This window comes from Caenorhabditis remanei, chromosome I (genome assembly GCF_010183535.1).
Source record: "Caenorhabditis remanei strain PX506 chromosome I, whole genome shotgun sequence".
In the NCBI taxonomy this organism is placed as follows: domain Eukaryota; kingdom Metazoa; phylum Nematoda; class Chromadorea; order Rhabditida; family Rhabditidae; genus Caenorhabditis; species Caenorhabditis remanei.
Genome location: NC_071328.1, coordinates 17,124,070 through 17,150,065, shown reverse-complemented (window position 1 = coordinate 17,150,065; position 25,996 = coordinate 17,124,070). Strand labels below are relative to the sequence as shown.

General features: G+C 40.8%; 6 protein-coding genes across 6 annotated transcripts; 4 read left to right on the top strand and 2 right to left on the bottom strand.

Annotated features, from left to right (window-relative positions):
* Positions 1-935: 935 nt before the first annotated feature.
* GCK72_003597 (uncharacterized protein) lies at positions 936-1,589 on the top strand (the record flags this gene model as incomplete). The annotated part of the gene is made up of 3 exons (XM_003107349.2): positions 936-1,082; positions 1,133-1,262; positions 1,321-1,589. The coding sequence occupies 3 exons, from the start codon at positions 936-938 to the stop codon at positions 1,587-1,589; spliced, it is 546 nt and encodes a 181-aa protein (XP_003107397.2).
* A 3,900-nt stretch (positions 1,590-5,489) lies between these two features.
* GCK72_003596 (uncharacterized protein) lies at positions 5,490-6,172 on the top strand (the record flags this gene model as incomplete). The annotated part of the gene is made up of 2 exons (XM_003107438.1): positions 5,490-5,584; positions 5,899-6,172. 2 exons carry the CDS (start codon positions 5,490-5,492, stop codon positions 6,170-6,172), a joined length of 369 nt encoding a protein of 122 aa, XP_003107486.1.
* A 288-nt stretch (positions 6,173-6,460) lies between these two features.
* GCK72_003595 (uncharacterized protein) lies at positions 6,461-7,531 on the top strand (the record flags this gene model as incomplete). The annotated part of the gene is made up of 3 exons (XM_003107329.2): positions 6,461-6,785; positions 6,832-7,013; positions 7,235-7,531. 3 exons carry the CDS (start codon positions 6,461-6,463, stop codon positions 7,529-7,531), a joined length of 804 nt encoding a protein of 267 aa, XP_003107377.2.
* Positions 7,532-10,383: 2,852 nt separating this feature from the next.
* On the top strand, positions 10,384-15,423 carry GCK72_003593 (uncharacterized protein; the record flags this gene model as incomplete). The annotated part of the gene is made up of 11 exons (XM_053724138.1): positions 10,384-10,476; positions 10,565-10,702; positions 11,169-11,484; positions 11,615-11,869; positions 12,451-12,839; positions 12,889-13,059; positions 13,961-14,145; positions 14,191-14,542; positions 15,061-15,159; positions 15,207-15,313; positions 15,360-15,423. The coding sequence occupies 11 exons, from the start codon at positions 10,384-10,386 to the stop codon at positions 15,421-15,423; spliced, it is 2,169 nt and encodes a 722-aa protein (XP_053592783.1).
* On the bottom strand, positions 11,249-11,849 carry GCK72_003594 (uncharacterized protein; the record flags this gene model as incomplete). Its single annotated transcript, XM_053724139.1, has 2 exons — positions 11,249-11,511; positions 11,684-11,849. The coding sequence occupies 2 exons, from the start codon at positions 11,847-11,849 to the stop codon at positions 11,249-11,251; spliced, it is 429 nt and encodes a 142-aa protein (XP_053592784.1).
* Positions 15,424-15,952: 529 nt separating the features above from the next.
* On the bottom strand, positions 15,953-25,742 carry GCK72_003592 (uncharacterized protein; the record flags this gene model as incomplete). Its single annotated transcript, XM_053724137.1, has 16 exons — positions 15,953-16,120; positions 16,172-16,407; positions 17,178-17,598; positions 17,649-19,827; positions 20,388-20,472; positions 20,540-20,598; positions 20,920-21,485; positions 21,564-21,835; positions 21,881-22,174; positions 22,222-22,566; positions 22,616-22,718; positions 23,172-23,418; positions 23,795-24,414; positions 24,599-25,228; positions 25,307-25,649; positions 25,702-25,742. 16 exons carry the CDS (start codon positions 25,740-25,742, stop codon positions 15,953-15,955), a joined length of 6,609 nt encoding a protein of 2,202 aa, XP_053592782.1.
* Positions 25,743-25,996: the final 254 nt, after the last annotated feature.

Genomic DNA, 25,996 nt, shown 5'->3' with positions numbered 1-25,996 from the left:
AAAGCTGGAGGGAATGCAAACGCGCTCCACGAGACTCATTTGGTTGCGTATCTGAACGCGTGTAAAACGTTGAATACTCAGTCAACAGGGTTTACGGAGCGGACAGCCCGCTTCATTGAGCCACCGAAAAGCCGCTGTTTTTATTGATTTTTTTGAAAAATTCTGAAATTTTGAGTAGAAAAACGTATTCAGTATGTTTCAAGCTATAAATCGAATGGTTTTTCACTTAGAAATACTGCTAAAAATCGATGTTCCGATGCTTTGAACTTTTCTCTGCTTTTTGCTGGCGACCGCTTATTTTCTTTGTTTTTTAAATTGAATGTGCTTCTAAAACATTTCGAAACGCGTTTATATCGCCGAAATTTGCTATTATATTCTGGTGGTACTTAGAAAGCTTATAGAAACAAGTACTTCTTTAGTGATATTTCAAGGTGGCAAGGGGAACTAATATCCGCAACGTGTCGTCTTACTTGATTGGCACAAATGTAGAAATAACATTAAAACTAGAAAAACATGTCATTTCCTCTTCCCGGGCAAACGGGAATAAAAGAGGGTAGATCAAAACTTTTGATTGCTTTTTAATTTAGTGACCTACAAACAACGGCACAATTATTTGTAATTTTGAGTTTCTTTTCTGAAAAATTATTATTGTCTTTCCAATTTTGGCTGAAATCGAACTTTTCCGAAATATAGCGTCAAAAAGACGGTTTCATGCGCAATTCTACTGTCATGTTTCTTCTAATCTCTATCTCTTTTTGAATTTTTACTTTTTTTGCCGTGATTTCATTAAAAATACACTTTTTTAGACCAAAAACAGTTCTGATTAGTGATTTTTAACAATCAATTCGTTTTCTTTTTTCCAGCTCATTCCCACGTATTTTTCCACGCTTCTTCTTTTTGATTTTTTCCAATATCCAACTTTTTCTTTTCCAGGTATGTTGGCCCGTCAAATGATGCTGCCACGATTGGCCCTCCGCGCCGTCCACACCACCTCCCGCCTCTCCGGTGGACAAGAATTCTATTGGGGACCAGAGAAGGCAGCTGGACGCGAACTCGTCGGATACGGAGCCAACGGAGATAACGTAAAGCGCATATTCTATTATTTCGGTTATTTATTAGAGAAATGTTTCAGATCTACCAAGATCGTCTCGATTACTGGTATCCAGCCATCAGATTCCGCAAGGAGGACAGCACCATCGCTCCAATCCGCGCCAAGGAGCAGGCTGACTGGAAGAACTTGTCCGCTGAGGAGAAGAAGCTTTGTAAGAGATTCTAAAACTAATTAAATCATTTAAAATGCTCAATTTTGTAATTTTCCAGTGTACCGCTACAGCTTCCGTCAAACCCTCTCCGAGTTTGAGGCCCCAACCGGTTACTGGAAGGTCATCGGAGCCGTCATTCTTTCGGTTCTTGGATTGTGCACATACTACGCCGTTCTTCTGAATGTCTACGTCTACCCAGAACTTCCACCAACCTTCCAAAACGAGTACAAGGAGGCTCAAGTCGAACGTGCCTTGGTGCTCGAGAAGGGACAATTCTTGGGAGCCCCAACCAAATACGATTACGAGAACCAGAAATGGAAGAAGTAAAAAAAGAGAAATCGATTCCAGCAATAAACATTGTAGTTTCTTTAAATCTCGTTTGTATATCCATCCACCCTTGGTTGTCGTTCTGTTCTTCTTCTACGTCAAAACATTCAAGCTCCCGTTTTCGTTCACCGCCCCCTACCTTCGTCCTCATCTGAACTAATTAGATAAGCTGTAAATCTCTCTTAGCGGTCGAACGCACTGACCACTTCTTTCGTCTTCTTTTCTCTCTCTAAATCTCTGCGATCTTCCCCTTTAAGTGGTTTGGCTTCTTGAGAGATGGGCTGTCCTAAACAACAGAAATAAATAGATTGAATGTGTGATCTACAAACCTGGCAATATTTATTTGACATAATTAAACATTATTGACATTAAAACCGTTTTATGACGACTACAAAAGTGAAATTTTGGTTTGACACTCGGCGATAGAAGGTAGAAGTGAAGCGAATGGTTCTGGTGGGGTATCGCTTTTGAATTGTGACATTTTGAGTATTTTTGACATTAAATGGTCCTCCTTTTCAGATGCATCCGACTCGTTTCCATCAGTTTCAGTCAATAGATCTCGAGGCTTAGGATTTGGAAACGGTTCTGGGACGAGAACTGCACCAGGGGCAGCTGTAGATGAGGAAGAAGCACTTTTCGATAAAGTTGCAGGCGATTTTCCAACTCTCTTAATTTTTCCGAAAAGTGCTCCCATGGCGGCCATCGATTTTCGGTGCACAGACATTTGGGGGATCTAAAACAGTGAAATTCCAGTTTTTCTATCACTTTCTGTAACAAATCCTACCGAAATTCGCGCAACTTGCATCACCGCCCCCTCGGCTCCTGTCAACATATTCTTCCCCACTTGAATCTGCTCAGCAACCGATGCAATGTACTCATTGGCCTCTTCCAAAGATTTCAGACGGAGAGCCGCATTATTGAATAGACGAACAGTGGATGGTCTCCATATGAACACACCCTCCAGTGTCTCTATACGAGCACACTGCCTATTATTCCCAGAAGAACCGACTTGAATTGTATTGACGTCTTCCAACGCGACAATCTGCACATCTGTCATTTTCTCCCCGTCAATTTCATAGGTGACAATGTAGATGTTGCTTCTGGAATCTCAGAACTATTTCAGATATTTAATTTCAGAACAAACCTAGTCAATATAACAACAGTATCAATCTCATCACTGCTCTGACACGCATTAATCAGACCCCATCCAGCAATAACCGTCTGTTGAGTGGGCACCAAGAATTGAATGGTTTCTGTGACCATTCGACTGATATTCTCTTCTTCCTCCTTCTCGTTCTCCTCCTCTTCTGCACCATCTTCTACTTCCAACTGTCCTGTCACTATATTGATCGCTTTTTGGCGTTGAGCGTCTCGAGTATGTGTTAGGTAGTACCTGGATGCACTATTATATCCATCCTTCATCACTCCCATCAATTTTCTCTCCCCATTTCTCGTCACATCTCCTTTCAACGCCGCCGTTCCAGCGTACTGCGTCGAGATCACATCCCCATTATCTGCCCACATCGTCTGAAGTGTCTGTACAAGAATCTCGGGCGGTTCGCACAGCGGTCCGAATATTCCGAGGCGTTGGGCTTGTTGAAGGACTATCGATAGGGAAATCTGTCCCTGGACGAGATTTGTTCGGTCTAGACAATCGATACAATTCGTTCGGACGACTCCTTTCTGCCGTTGAACGACTTCCCCCGTCTTGTCGACCCAACAGAATCCGATGGTTTTGAGAGTGTCGTCCATTGAGGTGATCAAGGTTTGGAGCTGGAATTTTTCAACGTTTTCAGCTTTTTCCTTCAAAAAAAAAAGTAAGTTCTGAGTGGAAACGTCAATTTTAGGGTTTCTTGACGTCAAAAATAGCAAGAAACATCGATTTTCAGCCCAGAACTGACAATTTTGAGCTGAAAATCTCATTCTTTCGATTGTATTCTGAAGCCGTTTCTGGAGTTAAAAATGGGTCTTTCAGTTGATTATTGTGTCAAAAATCGTGAAATTTTACAATTTTCATCCTTTTTCGGGCTGAAACTGATTTTTGCGAAAGAAATTTCAAAAAAAAAAAGTAAAAAATTATCTGTTTTACCGAACCTTCTGAAAATTGAGGCCACGACAGTGTTGATGTAGATCAAACGAGAAAAACGTGACATCAGGATCACTAGATTTCACGCAATGCTCCAAAAACCGATGAGCCAACGGAAGCTCTCTGCCACGTTGATCCACGAGACTAACAGCAATCAGAGGAGAATCGTAGTGAGCTTTCAGGCGTCTAAAGTGCTCCTGAAACACCTCTTGAGTCTCTTCAAATGATCGATTTATAATCAGTGGGGGTCGATATTTGAATCCCCGCTGTGACCAGAAGACTGGAATTGATCCACGGCACTGAACGAAACTGAGCTCGTGCTCGAAAATATTCAGAATCAGTTCAGTTTCGACGAAATTCGCCACATTCGAAGATTCATCGATTCCACGTCGGAGGTACCGAGCACCGGCACGACGAGTTGATCTTCTGGAGATGATGGTAATGGTCAGAAATGCGTTGATCTGGAATAAAGTTATTTTAAAAACGCGTTTTTTTTTGAAGGAATTTTGTTAAAAAAATATTCTCTTTTTCTCTGAGTCTGTTTCGGTAGAGCGCGGTTGTAAGAAGTGTACCGTGCTAATAGAAGAAAAGTCTCACCTGATCAGTGATTTCCAGTTGACTCGTCGCTACGAAGCCTTGCATAATTGGACAAGTGAATTTAGCGATTACCGACTCCGCACCGCCTAAATTCGTCAACATATTCTTATTCCAGAAAAACGATTCTTCAGAAGTCTGATGAATTCCACGTTTTGTGAAGAATTTCTGTGATGAAATGGTGACATCCCGATCGCGACAAAAATAAAAATCTTTCGAATCGTTGAACAGTTTTAGAACGTCTTCTAGAAGTGGCGGCCGAGAATCCTTGTTTGACACTTTTTCAGTGAAAAATTTCATCAATTTTTCGGTTCCTTGCTTTAATTTTGTACCAGAACCGGGTAGAATTTGAGATTTTATAGTAGAACTTTCGGATTTTGTGTTTATCGCGATGACTCGTTCGATTTTTCGAATTTCGTGCTTGCTCTGGAATTTTGAAATGTTTCAATGAAAATCTCATTCAAATGGGGTTGTCTCACCGCCGCCGATGTTCCTCGATAATGCGCTGCCACTGAGCTTCCCACCACAAAAAATAGATAAACTTTCTCTTCAAACGATATTTTCCCGATCAAAAACTCTAATTCACCACATAATTGCACTTCTTCATCTAACACTGCCAAGGAATCGTCCGCTTTTTCCAAAACTTCTCCATTTTTTCGTCCAAAATGCACTCGCTCTCCCCGTTCTTCCAATATTAAAGCATTGGGAGTTGTGTAAATTAGCATCTGAAATAATTTCAGACTTCAGATAATTTCTCAAACTTCAAAACCCACGTTTTCTACACTTTTCCGTCTATTTTCTCACTACTTTCCGGCCGATTAGGATACTCTGAATCCACAAATCAATAGTTTCGCATTTGGAATGAAAGAATTCCCTTTTTGTTTGTACAAATCGCTACCGTTTTGTGAGTCATTCGTGAAAAATAAACTAAATGCGAATGATGCAAACGCGCCCCACGGGACTTCTTAAAGGCGCACTCTTTTATTCTGGTTGGTCTCGCCACGATCTCGGAAACGCGACAAGTTTTTCTTTCTTATTCCTAAAATTTTTACTCTTTTCTGGTGAAATTTTGTGAATTTTTTTCTGAAATTGATTAGTTTTGTTCATTTTTTAACAAAATTCTGTTGATTTTGCTTCAAATCATCGTTCGATCTCCTTTTTGTCGTTAAACATCTCGATAACAGATTTTTATCATCAATTTTCCAGGTAATCCAGTCAAGATGGCTCCAAAGACAGAGAAGAAGTCCCGCAGCACCATCAACGAGGTCGTCACTCGTGAATACTCCATCCATATTCACCGCCGCATCAAGGGAATGTAAGTTCCAAATTTTAAAAATTACATTAGTTCTCGCTATGATCCCAACACAAGCTCCACCTGGAAGCGGTGTGTTGGCCCACGCCGGTCGCTGCTGCTCATCTGGAGAGCAGGTTCTAGCCCGAACCGCAGTGACTGGACTAACGGAGCTATTTGCCTCGTTTTCTGGTGAGTGGCTCTCTCCGGAAGCGCCACACGTTTTCTCACTCGAGAAACGTGGGGAGAACCCAGGGGCATCCTCAAAATTCGTTTACAAACTTCTGAAGGTACTATTATTTTTTTTTTAAACCGAAACATCACATTAAAATTTTTAGCGGAGCCAAGAAGCGCGCCCCACGTGCCATTGACGAGATCAAGAAGTTCGCCAAGATCCAAATGAAGACTGAGGATGTCCGTATCGACACCAAGCTCAACAAGTTCATCTGGTCCAAGGGAATCAAGAACGTCCCATTCAGAGTTCGTGTCCGTCTCTCCCGTCGCCGTAACGAGGATGAGGACTCCACCCACAAGCTCTACACCCTCTGCACCTACGTTCCATGCACCAACTTCAAGGGACTTACCAACGTCAATGTTGACAGCGAGGAATAAGTGTTGTTATTGTTTCAATAAAACCGTTGTTACCTAAAAAATGTGGAATGTTTTGAGTTCAAGGGGCTTTTGGCGTTTTATGGGGATATCAGAAAAACGAAAAGTTCTGGAGTTTTAGTTAAGTGTACCCGTGACCGGGACAACTCGTTTTTACACCTAGGTTCACGTTGTCAACAAGGCAATTTTCTGATAGTAACTCTCACTCATTGCTAAAATATCCAGTAGCTTTTCTCCGTCAAGAGACGTTTTTCCGCGAGCAAATCGTCGAAAGTTTACCGCATCCCTCAAATGTCTCTCCAAGTTCTTCTGAATCTTCTGATGATCATCGGTGCCTCACTTCTACTTCTAGTACAATGTGGAGGAAAGAAGAAAGGAAAAACGGCGACATCGACAAAAAGCGAAAACGACGAAGAAGAGTCGGAAGATAACGATTCAACAATGGAGAAGAAGAAAAAGAAGTCGAAGAAGCCGAAAAAAGAGGAATCCCAAACGGAAAGTGGGAAAAACGTGCCGAAACCACCGAAAAACATGGCACAGATCGCGGCGACACATGATCCAAATTATCAGACATTGGCTGGCTTAAATAATGATGCAGTGTTCGGTGGTGGAGCAGGTTATCACATTGAAAGGAAAAATATTTTATGAATTAGCGAATTCAGGTGGTGCACCAGCTGGCCCAAAGGCTCCAGCGGTCGGTTCGAATCCTGGAATGGCTGGAACACAGGATCCGAATTATCAGACATTGGCTGGTCTTAATAATGATGCAGTGTTTGGTGGCGGAGGCGGTCCAAAAGCACCGGCAGTTGGTGGAAAGGCGGCTACTAATGATCCGAATTATCAGGTTTACAGATAATGGGCGGGGCTTGAGGGGAAAACGGTTTCAAAATTAATGGTTCTTTCTTTCGGAGAATTCGAGAAAACTGCTGCAAAAACAGTCATTCTGCTTCATTTTGAAGCTGCTCCAAAAGCCACATGTCAATGTTTTACGTGCATAATAGCGTGATGGTGTTTGCGTACCATGCATAAAACCCCACGATAAAATATAAGAACTCTGATTTCCAGACTCTCGCCGGACTCAACAATGAGGAAATTTTCAAAGCAGGAGGTGGTGGAGGGGCGGGACCAAAAGCTCCAGCTGCTCCAGGAGCTAAGGCGGCAACAAATGACCCGAATTATCAGACACTGGCCGGTCTCAATAATGCAGACATTTTCAAGGATAAGGCTGGTGGAGGGGGCGGAGCCAATGGACCGAAAGCTCCCGCCCAAATTGGAGCGAAGGCGGCGACACATGACCCCAATTATCAGACCTTGGCTGGGCTTAATCAGGATATTTTTGGTGCTGATAAGAAGAAATTCTAGGGAAACAATGAGAGATGTCTACTTGTATAAACTTATTGAATTTTTTTGGAGTTGCTATTTTAAATGTTCATTATCGAAAATGCGAGAAATTAACCGGATTTCTTCTTGTGTTGAAGGGTAACACACTTCTCATTGATACAATCCACGTGGTCGTGTCCGAAGACTGGACAATCCTTGACGGTCTTGCACTTGGCGATTGGAGCGCCAATGGTGACGTGCTGGGAGGCGACAGCCAAGAGTTGGAGAAGGATCTGGAGTTTTTGAGTTAGAAAACGTGCTCTAATGGGAAGGTAACCTACAGCAAAGAGAACGATGAAGCGACGGAACATTTTCGGTGATGGTCGAAGAGTGAATTCGATGGTTTTCAGGCAAAAAGTTTCGCGCTTTTATACTACACTTTTCCAGCTATTCTTCGGGATTTTATTGCAAAAGAACACACGCATAGGGAGTTTTTTGCAGAGAGAATCTATGATTTTTGAGGGGTACAAGGTGAAAAGATCAAACAAGAAACTAAGAAAAAAGTTTGCACCCGAAAGGAATCGAACTCTGGTTGTGATTTTGGAAAATTGTATTGTTAGCCAGTAGGCTAGGCGAACAATCTATGAAGAACGCGGCAGAGGTGAAACACACGAGAACAGATTTCGGAAAGCTGTGTACTGTAGCTAGGGAGTTGAGGAGGTGCCAAGATAAGCGGTTTGAGTCAAAGCTGGAGTGCCGTTGGCGCGTTTTTATAGTATAGAACTACTTGAGAGACGAAAAGGAGATGCTTTGGATGTAGGAGTAGAAATCTCCAAGACTTTTTCCAACGGCCCACAATAGTCAAAAATGAAAAAAAAATTGGGTTACTGTATCTATTTACGATTCCCAAAAGGAAGCATGAATGTCAGAGATTCCTACTTAAAACAAAGTAAAAAAAGGTTGAGCCACAGTTAGAATCGAGCCATGATCCTATTTTCCAAAACCAAAATGGTTCGCCATTAGACTAACTCTGCGCCAGGGTTGGGAAATTCCGGGCCGGGCCGAATAAAAAATTTTCCTCGGCGCGGCCCGGCTCCTGTAGAAATTTGAAATTTTTTTGATTTTTTTGCAAAAAAAGTGGATTTTTCGACTGTGTTTTAGAACATCGGTGAAAGCCTTAGCGTACGAGAAATTTTGAGAATTTTGACTTTTTTTAAATGAAAATTTTGCAGAAATTTGTGAAAAAATGGTGTACATTTTTTGAATCCGGGCCAACCGGGCCGGGCCGGGCCGGAAGAATTTTTTGTCAACCCGGGCCGGCCCGGAATTTCCCAACCCTGCTCTGCGCACTTTATCATAAAAGAAGATGCTACACAGGAGTGCGCACTTTCCAAGAACGGGGGGGGGGGATACGGTAGAACTATCCTGGATCAAAAATAATGGCTTATTGAAAGAAAGTACTGTTGTTTTGAAGTAGAAACAGTGTTAGTTGTGTCCGTGTCTGTGTCTCTTATCCTTTCTTTCTCGAAATAAAAGAACCGGTTCACTTCCCTCTTTCTCCCACAAGTAGCGGGTAGAGGACATACAGGCGCGCAGTCCTTTCTCTACTTCTCTCCAGACACTCCTCGATCTGTGTACTGTATCTTCTCGGGTTGCTTTGTCGGTTCCATCCAAATAGTCAATGAATAGACATATATGTATATACACATTTATATATATGCATACAACTTTTGGCAAACTTTTTTCTATTCTTTTTGTAGGTTTTCATAATACTTCCTCCTTATTTTTATGCTTTTTCCATTGATTCGTTCATTTTAATTCTTTCTCCAAATCGAACATGTCCTTTTCCTCTGATTTTTATCTCTCAAATGTTCCCCTTTATTTTCCGATTCTATTAGATGACACACTTCTCTCCCACATTTCCACGTGTTTACAATTCTCTTCTTGGCGTTTCTATTTATAGAAATACAGATTTATTTCGGCTCTAACATGTCTTCTTTCATATTTTTTTGAATGGGGTTTGAGAAACGTCCTGCATTTATACAGTCCTCCACTACTCCTCTCTAGTGTACCGCGTAGCTTGGGTTACGGTTTTGCTCCTCGTGGGTGCAACTCTTGGTCTAACTAGGGAAGTCCTCCAGGTGACCGTGAAGTTATAGGTCATGATCTATATCATTGAAAAGCTGAGAAAACGCTGATTCCAAATATATATCCAGTTTTTGCCTTCGAGGTCTGGCATTCGGAAAACAGAAGGTCAAAGTTTGGGAAAATAGATAATTATTACGTGTTTTGGCCTAAGGCTAGAGGTTTAATCCAAAATTTAATCCCAAATATCTTAGAACGTAGTTCATATGAAAAACCAAGTCAAGAGCTTCAAACTTATATTAATACCCACCCGAAGGATTTGAAAAAAAAACTCTGAAATTTTTTTGTTAAAAAAATTTCGTTGTGATATCGTTTTTGACTAATACATGAAACAAACAAGCTTCCCAAAACCTCTAGAAATGGTTTTTGATCCACTTTCCTCCATAACTTTCAAAGATTCTCAATAGAGCGAATTCCCTCGAAACCCAGTATGACTCATGTTTTCGCCCTTTTCAATTCATTCTAATAAAACCCAATTCTCTGCCGGGAAGGGCAATTATAAAACATCCTCTCCTCGGCAACACTCGAAAAACCATTGAAACATCACTGACTCCGCCCATTTACGTCACAGAAGTGACCGATGGAGAGTTCGCGACGAGACCATCATCAAATATTTATTTTTTCATTGATAAAATGGCAGATTATTGGATGGAATGACTCATTCTTTCAGATGACCATTTTCTTTTTTGTCTTTACTTTTAAAAGTTAAAGAATATGCAAATACGATCTAGTGATAACGAATTTTTCAGATGGATACCACAGGAGCTTCCGACTACGGGGATCACGTGGTATTGAGATATGGAGGGACGAAGGAAATGGTTCCGTTGATAAGGCATGAACAGGTTGGTGAAGTTATTGATAGTTTTTTAAAATGAAGATTGTCGATGGAGCACATTTGAAAATTAGGTTTTCAACTTTTAAATTTTCCAGATGCTGGACATGTTAATGGAACGAGCCCGTCAAATAGTACAGGGATTTGGAAACTTGGATACCCGCAATATGTATTTATTCCGTCATGAGTATAGTTCACCTACATTGCTTTATCCGATTACTTCGGCCAATCAAATTGTGAGTTTTTAATTTCGACTACGGTACCTGATTCGCTCCATAAGCTCTGTAACACACATTTTGAGAATCAGCTAGCCGAGACGCTTCGAATGAGTATAATCATGCCTATGTTCTGAAAAATTTAATTTTTTGAAGGGTTTGTGCCTTTAAAGTCCTAGTTTTCGTGGTGAGACCCAGCTTGGCATGATTATACTTTTCTGGAAGATCTCGACTAACTGATTACAAAAATACAAATCATACTGCATAAAAACGAAATTGGAGCGAGTTATGTCAAGTTTTGTCTATTTTTGATTTTCGAAATGTTTCGAGAATCTGTATCTGTTTTTTAATTTACATTTCTAAGTGTGCAAAATGTTGAATATCGAAAAAGTACTGTTAATTTCTATTTTAGTACTGCACTTACGCTTCTCTGAAAACTCAGAAAAAACTCAGTTATTCTAATATACCAAGACCCCTACATTTCCAGACCCCCGGCTGCATTCTAGAAATAATCCTAGTAGATAGAACGGAGGCTGCAGTGATTCCTCATGTCGTCGAACCGGAATCCTATATGCTCCCAACATTTTGTGATTTCTGTGGAGAGTTGCTGACAGGCATTCTGAGGCAAGGAGTGAAATGCAAGAATTGTAATAGGAACTTCCATAAAAGATGCTCGAATGCGGCAAGAAATAACTGCGGAGCAGCACCGACGACACCTGGATCTTCTTCGAGACCTCCGATGTTACCACCTCTTCCAACTACTCCAACCGGATTCCCAGTTACTGCATTGTCTACTCCTTCTGGTAGGTCATATTGAATCTGACATAACACTGTGTAATTTTTGGATTAAAAAGTCAAAAACTACTTTCGAATTTAATTTTAAAAGAAATTATGAATTCATTCGTTCTTGTCGGAAATTCTATAATCTTTTAGGCCTCCCCCACACCCTAATCGAACACAGCTACCGCCAATTCACTGTGTGTAAAGTGTGTGACCACTTACTGGTTGGTCTCATGAAACAAGGATTGAAATGCCGTGATTGCGGTGTTAATGTCCATCGGAAGTGTGCAATGGAACTGGCTTCGAATTGTGTTCTCGCCGAGAACGCGATTTCCAGAGTCAATTTTGCGGATTCTGAAGCGGAGGCCGCTTCATCGTCGGATAACATCCCATTGTTCCGATTACCGGGTAAGTAGATTTTGAACAATCAAGCTGCAGTACCTAGATTACACTTCTTACGAACTATTCCAAAATCAAGAGTTAAGTACAGTACCGTGCAAAACGAAACGAATGACCGTTTTCAGTTGAAATTGTCCACCTTTGAGAAAGTGCCACAGTGATTCTGCTTGTCACACCTTGTAGTTTTTAATGAATTATACAGATCAAGAGTAGAGCTTCATTTTTGTAGTTATCAACTTTTTTGTACGGTCACTCCCTAGAAAGTTATGATCATTTGAAGACGATAGCTCAAAAATTTCTCCTTTAGCACTGAAATCGGTCGATTTGAGGGAAAAATTACTTTGCCAATACGTAACTAGTTACAGTGTGACCGTACAAAAAAGTTGTAAACTACAAAAATAGAGATCTACCTTTGTTCTGTAGAATCCATTAAAAACCCACTAGGTGCGACAATCAGAATTACTATGACACGTTCTCAAAGTTGAACATTTTTAACTGAAAACGGCCAAAATTCTCAGAGGTACTGTATATACTTTGAATTTCTTTAGAGTATGACTGAAACTCCAATATTCTAAATTCTCACATTCCAGGTCAAGTAGGGGTGCGTGCCACCGAGAAAAAGAATCTAGAGGGATGGATGATTCATTTCATTCTATCCGATCCGGAACGTCGTCTCAAACACTATTGGATGATGCAAGCCAACGCGATTCATTTATATAATGAATATTCGGAAGGAATCGGAGTTAATCCCAATCGTGTCTACCGTATCATCCCTCTTGCCGAAATTACTTCAGTTGTGCAGAATAATGGGAAATCAGTACTTGCTAAACATCCTCCACATTGTTTCGAAATCAGAACCACAACGAATACGGTATTTTGTGTTGGAGAGGACTATCACGCGTTTTCTGGTGGACCACCAAAAAAGATACCAAGGAGTATGAGTGTTCGACCGACTTCTAACACGACTATGTGGTTTCAGGTGGAGAAAAATGTGGAAATCAAAAACAAATCAAAATAATATTTTGCAGTTCATAAAAGAGTCCCTCCAACCGCCATCCCGCAACGAAGACAATGCAGAGCAAGCGCTCGAATTCGCGAATCTTTATCAAGTGTTGAGTGATAAAACATTAGGAAGTGGACAGTTTGGAACAGTATACTCAGCTATTCAGAGGCATTCAGGAAAGGAAGTTGCTGTGAAGGTAGGAGAGTAACTTTGAATAAGTTTGGGTGGTTTGTGATATATTCACATTTCTACAAGCCGAACATATTTTGGCACTCTTATCTGATAGTATACAGCAGAGCTGTGCGGAAGTAAATAAGTCGGAAGATTGGTTCCAAACTCGGAAGTCGGAAGTAAATTTCGAAAATGACAAATTCGAGGAAATTTTTTGTGGTCATCACTGAAAAGGAATTTCGGCATTGTTTTCTTACGAAATTTCTTTAAAAACCACCAAAATTCCGTCGAAAATTCGAAAATTTTTGTAACACGGAAGTCGGAAGTGGCGAAAAATTTCGAACGGAAGCCGGAAGCCGGAAGTCAGAAGTAAATTTTCTAAATAGAAAGTCGAAGAAAGGAATTCCGCCCAGCTCGGGTATACAGTACTGAGCAAAAATATACGGACTTTAGCCGTTTTCAGTTGAAATTGTCCAACTTTAAGAGGGTGTTACGGTATCACTTATTGTCCCACAAAGTAAAATTTTTATGGATCATACAGAACAAAGGTAGAGCATCATTTTTGAAGTTGACAACTTTTTTGTACGAGCACTCCTTAGAGAGTTACAAAGTAATTTCTCCCTCCAAGTGCATAATAGAGTGATTTTGAGATGTCCCCTTAAAATGTCTATAACTCTCTAAGGAGTGTCACAGTACAGAAAAGTCATCAATTACAAAAATAAAGCTCTACTTTTGTTATGTATGATACATTGAAAATTTACTTGGTGGGACAATCAGAATTACCATGACACACTCTCAAAGTTGATTTTTTTTGTTTTTTTTCTCGTATCTTTTTGCACGGTACTGTAGTGATTAGGAATTTGACTTGATCTATGTGAACATTTTTTTACAACCCGTACCTCTTCTGAAATTTTTCCTTTTTCCAGGTAATTTCAAAAGAAAGATTCTCGAAAAAAGGAAGCGGAGCGGAATCAATGAGAGCCGAAGTGGCGATTCTCCAACAGACATGTCATCCAGGAATCGTCTGTTTAGAGTTCATGTGTGAGACGAAAGATAAGATTTTTGTGGTGATGGAGAAGATGAACGGGGATATGTTGGAGATGATTCTAAGGTTTTGTTAAGCCCCGACAATTGTTTGAAATATGAGAACTTACAGTCAAGAACTCGGTCGCCTCAATTCCCGTGCCACCAAATTCCTACTCGTCCAAATTCTCTGCGCATTGAAATATCTTCATGATCAAGGAATCGCTCATTGTGACCTGAAACCAGAGAATGTGTTATTATCAGATATGGGATCCAACTTCCCTCAAACCAAGATTTGTGACTTCGGATACGCTCGATTCATTCCGGAGTCTCAGTTCAGGAAGACTGTAGTGGGGACGCCAGCATATCTTCCTCCAGAAGTACTGCAAAGGAAAGGATACAATAAATCATTGGATATGTGGTCGGTTGGAGTTATCATTTATGTGACATTGTCTGGAACGTTTCCGTTTAATGAAGGAGAGGAGGTGAGTGTCATTCTTACACAGCAGTGCGAGGCGTAACCCTCCGTCTCACCACAGTTGGCATGGTGCCAAATTCAAACGTTTATTTGTCGTAATTTTCAATATGAACCGCGACGCGACTCGAAAAAACTTCAAATATTTTCGTTGCGGACCTTACGCCTCGCACAGTGGTCTCATAGTGAAATATGATTGATCAAGTTTCTATATACCTTTACGCATGTATCCCAAAAAATAGAATTTCTATGAAAACCTTGTAAGCTATGTATTCAACTTTTTGTTTGTAATATTTCAAACTATTTTTGCAAAAAAAGTCAAGTTTTCGACTATGATTCAGAATTAGAAGAAATTCTGAAAATTCATCAAAAATCTTTACATTTTAAATAACGTTAATTAACGCGTTAAAAACCACTCAAAACCATCTAAAAACTCAAAAATCGAGTGTTCGCTGAAAAAGTGGTGGTCTGGGCATCCGGACAAGACTCAAGGACACACAAACAGACGTTTTTCAAAAAGTTTTGCAGATCTCTGAACAAATTCAAAACGCCTCATTCATGTTTCCAACGGAACCATGGAATGAAGTGGAACCACAGGCAGTGGATTTGATACAGAAGTTGCTGAAAGTCGAGGTATATCTCCTATACAAATACGTCTTCACTCTCATTTTCAGATCGAAGCCCGAATGTCAATAGAAAAGTGTCTAGAGCACGGATGGCTAAAAGGAGAACAACTTTACAGAGATTTGAGGGATCTCGAAGTCAGGTTAAACACCCCAAGGTACTTTAAAAATAATTCTCAATGGAGTGCATTTTTATTATTCCAGATATCTAACAAGCCCCCAAGACGATGTTCTCTATGGTCCTGCTCCTCCGACCGCGATTCGTTAGATGTTGACTCAAAATTATCTGCACAGAAAATGCTCTGCGGCGCGGTTCCTTGAAGCTCCGCCCTACCGTAACAAATGGGCGGAGTTTCAAGGAACCGCGCCGCAGAACATTTCTTTGCACAGATAATTTTGAGTTGATAATATTTACATATGTATTATAAAATTTAAATTATTTCCATAACTTCCTCAACAAAAGTGATCTATGCTCTATTGACAATTGCCAGTAGAGCGCACTAGCATATTATCAGAATAAAAAAGTTGATGTGTTCTCGCGAGAAAAGAAAAGAGAAATGAATATAAAAATCTTCCGACCTGTTTCACTAGTCTGCAAAAATTGCGCGCGAAAAAACCGCGTGCATGTGGTAGATCACAACGTATTTCTTAAATAAAATGTACAATTTACTTCAAATTAGTCTTGATAATTTCTATTACAACTCTTGATAAACGGAGATGTATCAACATATTCAAAAAAGAGATTAAGACCCGGAAACATAAAAATTGGAGAAAAACAATCATTCACAAAATTAAAATCATAACATTTTCAAAATCCACGTGGCAAGTTCGGAGCTCAGCGCGAAATTTCGAACGTTCGCCACAGTTTCGACGGTGGCCGCCTCGTGTTTCAGTTGGGACGGTGTGATTTGTGGGACGAACGGAGAACAACATTCACAGTAGAGCGAGAGAGAATCGTGTCGGACCTGCAGAGAAAATGGGTTAGCGTGTAGATGGACGAAAGGGGCGGAGCTTACCGATTTACACTTGGAACACTGATGATCCTGAATTTGGTAGGCGGTGAGCAACTGATTCAGACGATCACAAATCATCATGTCGATGACGTCAGAATTCAGTTTACTTTGACATGTATGACATGTCAATATTTCATTTGTAGACGAGAGGAACACATTTGATGCCTGAGAGCACGAGTTACAGAAGACGTTCGAGACGAAAAGTGTAGTCGAGCGAAGGGGTGTCATGTCGACTTCCACTGGAAACATAGATTGATACATACTTGTCAAGGCCCGGACCGACCCGGTAAAAAATTTTCAAGACCCCGCTTCAAAAAATGACCTTTTTTTCCAAAAAAAATTTTTTTGTCAATTTTTCATCGAAAACGTGATGATTTTTGATCATTTTACAGAATTTATTCTAATTCTGAATGATAGTCGAAAATGCGACTTTTTTCGTGTAAACATTCAAAATTTTTGTTGAATTTTGAACTTTGGCGCCAATTACCCGGGCCTTGCCAAGTATGGATTGATATAATTTAGACCACGCCTATTTGTGCAAATGGAGATTTTTGAAGAGCGCTTCTAGACACTCTCTATAATAGCACGGTCACCCACAGAGCGAAAAAGAACTGCCAGAAACCGATTTATTCATGTTTCAATTTAATTATTTTATTTTTTGCACTGAAAATGCAGTATTGTTTAGGTTTTCAGACGTCGCAATGGATGAAAAAAGGCCAGAAATTGACTTTTTTGATACAGAAAAACCGTTTTTCAGAAAAATGAAACTGTTACAATTTTTAGAAAAAGAAATATTGGATGAATGGCTGAAAATCTCATTTTTTGAAAATCTGTTTTTCTGTATCAAAAAAGTCGTTTTCAAACCAAAATTCTCGTTTTCTGGCTCATTCGATAGAGAATTTTATTTTCTACAACTCTATAGGATGGGACCTTTTTTCATCCATTGCGACGTCTAAAAAAATTTGAAGATCTGGCGCGCCTTTGACGCTTCCTGATGACGATTCCTTACCAACAACATTATGCAGCAGACGTTTCGCATTCTCCCTTACACCTTCCACAGCCAATTGGGATGTTTGATCACAAGAAAGTGCGCGGCAAAGCGAGTCGACCAGATACGTGGCACAATGAGCACTTTCAGCAGCACTCGAATGAACTAGCTTATTGACGACACGATACAATCGATGTGAGATCTTCTGAGAGATGGTATCGGCACGGAACGTAGCCGCGGATTCCGAATCGAATTGCATTTCTCGGTTGGTCTCGAGAAATTCGAGAATGTAGGCACCGATCATTTGTAGGAATTCTTCGCGTATATTCGATTCGTCTGGCATTTCTTCGGCGATTTTCCATATTGCTGTGGTTTCGTATTGTGGTTCGTCGGATGATTCGGCGGGCTCGGAGTCATCGATGATGTCAGCGGATTCTGGTTCCTGAATATTTGAAGTTTATTGATAAATAAATATTATTTGGATCAACTAACATCCTTCTGTGAGATTCTAATTCCTGTATGATTATGTGCATCCATCCAAAGCATCGCATCGAAAAACTTGACAGGTGTAATATGAAGAGCAGCGAACACCACATTCGTACTCAGCGACTGAATCAACATCTCAACGAATCCCTTCGCCTCGTCACTCGTCAGTTTTCCAGTGTTCAACACCAACTTCTGCGCAGTCGCATGTACCACTTTCGCACCGATTCTCTCACATTCAGCACACAAAAGGAGGACGAGTTTACTCTCCAACACTGAAATACTTCGAGTCAGTGCTGAATCGAAGAGGAGCGCGGAACGAGTATTCAGCCATCTGGATACAGTCATCACCACTTCATCTGCGTGTCGATTTCCTTGGTGGGCAATGTGGCGGACGCATTCTGTGAGCATTTGCTTCAGAATCTTTATGGAAGCGTCAACGGCGGCACCTTCGTCGTAGCACGCTATGGCGTTGACAGTTCCTCCTGTAATCGACTGCTGTGCAATTGTATTCATAGAATCGAAAGTGACCACATCATCGGCTCCTTCCGCCTCCAAAACTCGACTTCTCTGCACCAACGCTGTGACAGCGACAGCACTGAGTTGCAACTCTACACACGCCGTATCACAGAACACCTCTCGATTCAAAAGTACCGTATCATCCACCGACAAGGGATTCCAATCAATCGATAATCGAATATCATCGAGTTCCTTGCCTCCTAGATCCGGTCGACTTGCTTTGGTAGCCCAGAGGGCGTGGCCAGTCTTCTGAAGATGTCTAGCGTAGAGAAGATCCAATCCGAAGAGGGCGTGGTCAGCAGGCAGGTTTCCTATTGGCACACGAAGATATTTCGCCCATTCGAGGTAATCCGTGAGGAAAAAGAAGCTATTGAAGTAGTGTTGGAGGACTCGTCTCGCCACCACTTTCTGCCAATCTATCTGATTGAGAAGTGATGAAGGCTCAGTTAGATGCAATCGTACATTCGGGAACAGTCCGAGATTCGGAATCTTTCTGGCAAGTCTGCTTGGCTCCGTATCCGAAAGACTCAGGCATACGGTAGTTTTCGAGGAGAACTCGCGGAACGCTCTGAGTGCTCGTCCAACTTGTCGCTCACACTCTTGACTCGAACTGAATCGTTTCACGGTGAATGAGATCTTTTCGGGTGTCTTGCAGAGTTGTCCACGTTCTGTTGACATCATTTTGTTATAGGCTGATGTATAGAGGGCATCCATATTGGGTAGTTGAACATCTCCAGAATTTACAATATAAAAGTAGGCAGCACTTCCAGAAGTGTCAATGAGAGAGTAGACGTGACGCGAATCTTGTGAGAACTTGTATAGGAAAATCGTTCGAATATTCTGCTCATTCGAGAGATAACTCATCTTTTCAATAGGCCTCAAACAATCCAGAGTTAGTTGGTGACCTAGGGATACTCCATGATCCGGTCTAACGGTAGAACCTAGTTGAAGTACCGCTCGGAACTCTGTGGGAACTTCTGATTCATAAATTCCATCGATAGTCGAGCTACAAGTCTCCGAATAGAGTTTATCCATCAGCGCAGTCAGCTGTGCCTCATCCGTCTTGAATTCGTATAAGAATCCAGGTGGCTTATGATGTGGCAACGTCCTTCTCACGGTTTCCCGATTGCCACGTGGCGCTCTTGAATCCACCAGAATCTTTCTTCCGATTTTCATGGTCACCTTCTGTAGCTGTCCCTGCACTGACAACCAGACATTGAAGAATGATGTGTCAGCAGTGGGTTCCACACTCAAAATATGCCATTCCCGTTCACTTTCAGCTTCGCGGGTGCCGCGTACGATGGATTCCACGGTGTCAGAATCTCGAGACTTCAGAAGAGTTTTTCGCTCTTTTCGTTGAATTCGCCACTTCTTTTTGAGGAAACCCATCCATTCATCAAAGCCATGATCAATCAACGTCTTCTTTCCCAGCGGCGCTTCGGCTTCCTTGGGCTTTGGAATCTTTGAAACAGCAGACTTCTGACGCTTCGCACCATTCTCCTTGTCCTCCTCATTTTGAAAATCAGAACCTTCAATAGCCACAACGTCATCTGAATCGTCGTTATCGCCTGAAGGCGTTCGACGACGTTTTCCGTTTTCTAAAGTGGTAGTGGGTTTTTGGCAGGCAGCAAAGATCTGATTGATTCGGGGTTGCTTGTGAGCATCGATTCTAGAAAAAAGTTAAATTATGGAAAAAAATCATACTTGCAAACCAGCCCGGCGCGTAACTCGCTTAAAACGCAATATTATGAGATGAAAAATATCCAAAATGTAGATCTCGGCGAGTTCTATGTCTATGACCTACCACAGGCCGGATGGCGAATCGTTAATGTGCTCACTGGGTAACAGCGATGAACCTCGCGAAAACGCGCTCCGTTGATACGAGAGCCGCGTCGCCTCGAACGGAATAAGCCGCGACGCGGCGGACGGCGCTGGGCGCTATGAGAAATCTGCTTTTTCCACTGAAAACATAATAGAAACGTGTCTGTTTTGAAGAAAAAAAGTCAAAGTCAATTAGAATTACATTTTCCTGTTTCAGGAAACACCATTTTGAATGTACACTTTGAAAAATGCGAGAAAGACAAAGAATTTTTAGGAGATTTTAGACACGGAAAACTGTGAGAATACTAATAGCTGGTGACGTTTACAACAAAAACTTTCGAACAACATCAATTTTATTAAAATTGTAATAAAAACAAAGCAAAAATAGAGAAATAATGAAAAATTTACACTGAATTTCGAAGAAGCGTTTCTGAGGTGAAGTCGAGCCGAAGATTCACAATTTCAGCTGCTCTCAAGACGTAGAAGTAGAAACCTTAAAGTTTTATTCATTAATCTACGGGAAAACTGTCTAAACGGAAAAAATACGTGGAAAAAATAACCTGAAATGCTTTCCTTGACTTGTACATTGATTTTGTCCATTTTTCGCTGCATTGGTTGACTGAAAAAAGATTTTTTCGGTTCTGTAATAATATTTCGAACGAAAAACAAAGTAAATGTACGAAAAGACGGTTTTAAACAAGAAAAAATGAAGAAAATTGAGCTTTTTTGACGAAAAAACGAGCTTCGCGGCTTATCACTTGAAGGGAGCCGCGACGCGCACGCAACGCATCTCTCTCGGTGTCGATTTACGAGATTGAATTGAGGTTCATCGCTGTTACCCCGTGTGTGCTGCGGGCCGGGAAAAAAGGAAAAAAAAAATTTTAAGCCAGTTACGCGCCGGACCGTTTCGGCCCGTTTTGCAAGTGTGGTAATTACTAACTTATTCCGAATTTTATTCTGCAACCAATCCGGATGGGGTACTCTAGGCACCGGGTTCACCACCCCTTGATAAGCAGCTGGAATCGTGATAATCTTCTGAATACAACTTCCGAATCGCTCAATATAGTAATCCCAATCCAACATGTCCCTAATATCCGTATCCTCATCGAAATCCGACTGTTTCGTCCATTTCCGAATATAATGACTTCGAACTTTGGGTTCCGCCTTGAAAATCGCCACTGGGATAGCTCTATCAGTGACAGGTGACCCAATTGGGTGTCTGGAGATGATGAACATACAAGCGAGTCCCGCATCTTTCACCATATCATCTCCAAGAAATTCGGCCAGTCGTTTCGCAGTACTAATCGATGTACTTTTCTGTGATCCATACTCTTCCAGCTTCCGAGACATACTACGATTTTCAGAGATCAAATCGAACAGCTCATCATCAGTAATGTCAGCACCATGAGTGTGAAGAATATCAAGCCAGTGATTCGCATCTCCTGCCACTGCTTTGTATGTTTCTTCGAGAGTTTTTCCGACAAGGAACGTTTTGAAAACATGGCTCTGGAAAAATGTTAAAGTTCAAAATTCTTCTGAAAATTTCAGAATGAAATAGAAATCAAGTTACCTCAGGTAACTTACCTGGAAATGTTTGATAATATTCAACTCTCCACGCCGCTTCAATTCGAATCCCTTCATTTCTGCCATCGAACCATCCAAATTGAATACAGCATACCGCTTTTTCAATTTCTTTCCCTCTTCTTTGGAAGCTGGCAGCACCATACATTGGTATGGACCGTCCACTTCGAAATAGATTGAATTTTCAGAAGATTTCAAGTAGGACCCGTCTTTTTCCAGGGTATGGTATTGGTGATTGGTGAAGCCTTCGTAGACGAGAGCGTTTAACATGGCACCTGGAAAAAAGAAGATTAGCTTGTTTCTGCTAGTTTTAAGCCTACCTGGATACGAAACCGTCACCGAATTCCTCTTATGATTCTTCAGCTTAAACGTCACATTTTCCGGAAAAGACGCCGGAATTAGACACCAAATTCCATCTGTATCCAATTCTAGTGGTTTTCCAATTTGATCTACCAATTTTGTTGCCTCTTTGATGATATTTGCTCCAGTGTGACACACAATTCCAGCCATTTCCATCGAGTACCAACGGGATCCTTTACGCATCACATAACCGTAGAATGAGTTGAGAATACATTTGTGAGCGAGTTGAAGTGATTCGTAGAGAACCATTTCTACTGAAAAAATAGATTTTTTGACGCAATTTTCAACTAGTTTTCCTTACATTTAGCAGTGGCCACTGTCGCCAAATCATTGCTCGCCTGTGCTTGATCGAACCGTCCCTTTGCTTTCTTCAACATATCCTTGTACTCATATCGTCGATCTCTGAACGCCTTCACCGTCTCCACATAGAAATGATTTTCCCTCTGACAGATAGTCGTCTCTCTCATTTCGTTTTTTGTCAAATGTGTCTTTCCATACACCCTTCTACAGTAATCCTTGACACGTTTCATTTCGATAGCCTCCCTCTCGGATCTTTCAAGCATATGGAAGTGTTTCGGAGGTTTTCCGAATGATTCGGCTTCGAGTTGTTGCATGATTTGTTGATATTCTCCACGAGACGCGGGGACTGAAAAATTGGTTTTTTTTTTAAAGATTTCAATTAAAACGAAGCTTACGGAGTTCTCCTCTCCATTCCCAAGCCATTGTCCGTTTGCACTCGGCATCCGGTTTGTTGAAAGAGCATCCCATACAAATCTCCTCGTTCACCATAGCGCATGGCTGAAAATAATACAGGATTTAGGATGTCTGTGACACGTTTCTTGCCCGCTTTTTTTAAAGTCAAAAACAGCTGAAAATCGTGAAAAACTCGGAAGAAACGTCTTAATGCATGCCTTTTTTCAAGTTGCCGGCAGAAAATCGCCTAGAAATACTGAAATTAGGGCTGAAATTCAAATTTTGACTTAAAAATTCGAGAAAAACTGCTATTCAAATTTTGACAAGAATAACCTAAAAAATACATAATTTTCGCATCAAAAATTATTTTTATTTCAGAAATCTCGGATTTTTAAAGATTTCAGTGAAAAATATTAATATTTCGGCAAAAATAGTGAAAATGTTGTCACGTCCTAAAGCAGACACCTTTTCAATTTTCTGGCAGAAAACCGCCTAGATATACTTTGTAAGGTTGAAATTCAAATTTTAACTATGAGCTCTGCGATCCCGAGAACAAACCTGTAATCGGTTTGTCAAAATGATATTCGGATACATCGCACCGACATCCAAATGGTAAATACGTGGATTCTCAAGACGTGTTGGCACTTCAATCAATCCATTGAATGCCTCCTCGACTTCACTACACTGCTCCTCGAAATCGATGACTTGATCGAGTGTAACTTCGAATTCACGTGCCAATTCCTTGCGGAGAGTCTCTTTGGCCTCGGATTTCAGTTGTTCTAAAGCGGGTACAGCGAGACGGAATCTGGAATCGAATAATTTGATATTGAAATTGTTTTTTCAATATTTCAAGAAACCGTGTCAAAAACACGCCTGAAATCAGAAAATCGACTTTCAACGGTGCACCAGGCACAAGAAAATTAAACATTATCAATTTCGAGTAAAAGAGCTACTTTTCGCAAAATTTCGCTTCAGAACGCGCCAAAGGCACGCCAGATTCGAAAAATTGTGATTCCGGACGAAAAAAAGTGAAAGGAAGCTCAAATTTTCACGAATTTCAAGAAACAGCGTCAAAAGTGCACCAGACACTAGAAAATTTGTTTAAAATTTCGCTTCAGAACGCGTAATAGGATTTCATTTGCTCAGTTTTAAGGAATTTTTTCAAGTTTCAGCATTCCTACCTAGCTGGAATATCCGCTCTGAAAACTCCGGCTTCCAATGCTTCGACATGTCCTCCAACATAAGTCTCACTCTCCACTCGATGTCCCTCTTTACTGAATTTCGTCTCTTCTGGGCCGGTGTACTTGTTGGGGAATACAATATTATTATGGAATGCTTCAACCATCAACAGTGCTTCACAAAGAGTTCCGGAACCTTTTCTCAACACATCATCAGCACCTAGAGGGATAATTGTGCAGAGGGCGAAGATGAATTGATGAACGTATTTCATGTAAAGATAGTAGGTGGAGACGGCGTCGGATACGGAGTAGTTTGCCAGTTGTTGTGGCTGCTCTCTTGCCATTTTACACATTAACTCTGGTTCCACTTCAACTGGATCATATCTCAACTTTGCCTTGGTGACAGCTTTCAGATTCTGGCTTCCGACTGGAAGATAGGAATCTCTTTTTACCCATCGAAAAGCGTCCATATGGATACAGTTTCTAGATTTGTACTCGTCTGCAGAGTCTTTCGAGAACCCGATTTCTCTCTCCATATTGAATCCACGAATCTTGGCGCGCGCTTCGACGAACGGCCAATCGAAGAAGTCACCGTTATAGGTGACAACGATGTTTGGGCGGACCTAGAATTTTCAAATTTCAGATTTTTCAACCTATTTTCATATAAAACCGGGACGGCGTTTTTTTCTTTCCTATTTGCCTTATATTCTATTTGTATGTTTTTTCCTCTCTCTTTCACGATTCGCGAAATCGTAATAAATAAATAAACAAATATATAAATAATTTCTCTATTTTCCAACTCCCTACCTGCAAAAAATGATCGAAAAACTTTCGGATCAACGCAGTCTCATCCTTCTCATTCCACACAGTAAACTCTCCTTTATACTCTGCTTTTGGTGTATACTCGAACGCATTGATGTCCGCTGAGACGATCTCTCGATTAATAATCAAGAAGCCACGCCCATCAACCATGTAAGAGATCATCATGATTTCATCACTTTCTCGATCCGGGAATTTCAACGGAAGTTTCGTCGTTTCGATATCAAACGCGAGAACTTTGGGTTTAGCATGGAAAAATGCCAAATCTTTTCTCTTTATCGTTGGCACTCGATTCGGTCCGACTCCTTTCACATCATACCATAATCCAACGAAAATCTTCTCATCAATCGAAACTCTCATATGGAATGGCACGTCGTACTCACGAATATCAACTATTTGATTCAGAATATCACCATCTATGAGATCACTTCCCGACGCTCCGCACCCTTTTCCACCAAGATTTTTCGCGAGATAATCAGCATAAGCAGACTCCTTTTTGATTCGATCTGTGTTTTTGCGAACGAGAGGCATCAAATCCTTTCGGACCTTCATCAATTCGACGGTACTTGCAAACGAAAGCTTGATATATGTCTTTTTGATGCCGGAGAGATGGTCTTTCTGAAATAAAACTGATTGGATGTAGATAGAGTCAATATTTTTAGCCATTTTGATATATGCGTCGCCTCAATTACATACCAAATCCAAATCTTCTTTATCCATATGCTCAACAGCAGTCTGAGCTCCATACTTCTTTGATAAATAGCTAGAAACCTGGAATTCGAACCCATCTAACGTTGCAATGTAGAAATACGGGCGGAACGGATAACTGATTTTGAATCGTTCATCCATATCACTAATGAAGAAATAGTCGACAACTGAGACGATGATTTTCGTTTGTTCATCGACAAGCTCTGACGGTTGAATATTTATCAAAAATCCTTTTTTCTCTTGTATTCCAGTGTAACGGACGAATCCAAGCTTCGCATCGATTGAATCATTTGATTTGATTAGCGCTAGACGCTCTTTGTAGTTTGAATCACTGAACATTTTTAAAAAGATTTTATTACTGGATTCTCGCTGGAAAAACTTACTTTTCGACTGCCTGAGCGAGCAGGTCGTCTTTTGAGCTCATTTAATTCAAGTTATTGGTTAGTTTGGAGCTGAAAATACAAGATAAAGTAATTAAGAAATAGGAAAATCTGAAATCGGTTTAAAACACAAGAATTCCCGCATTTTTCCGATGGCCGAAGTGTCTTGGGTTCCTAGGCCAGCTTGTTTTTCGTAGAAAAAAATGAGATCTCAAGGAATAAAATATTAGATTTTGAGTTCGGGTACCTGAATTAACCATCATACTTTGAAAAATATGAAAAATATAGTTTTTTTCAA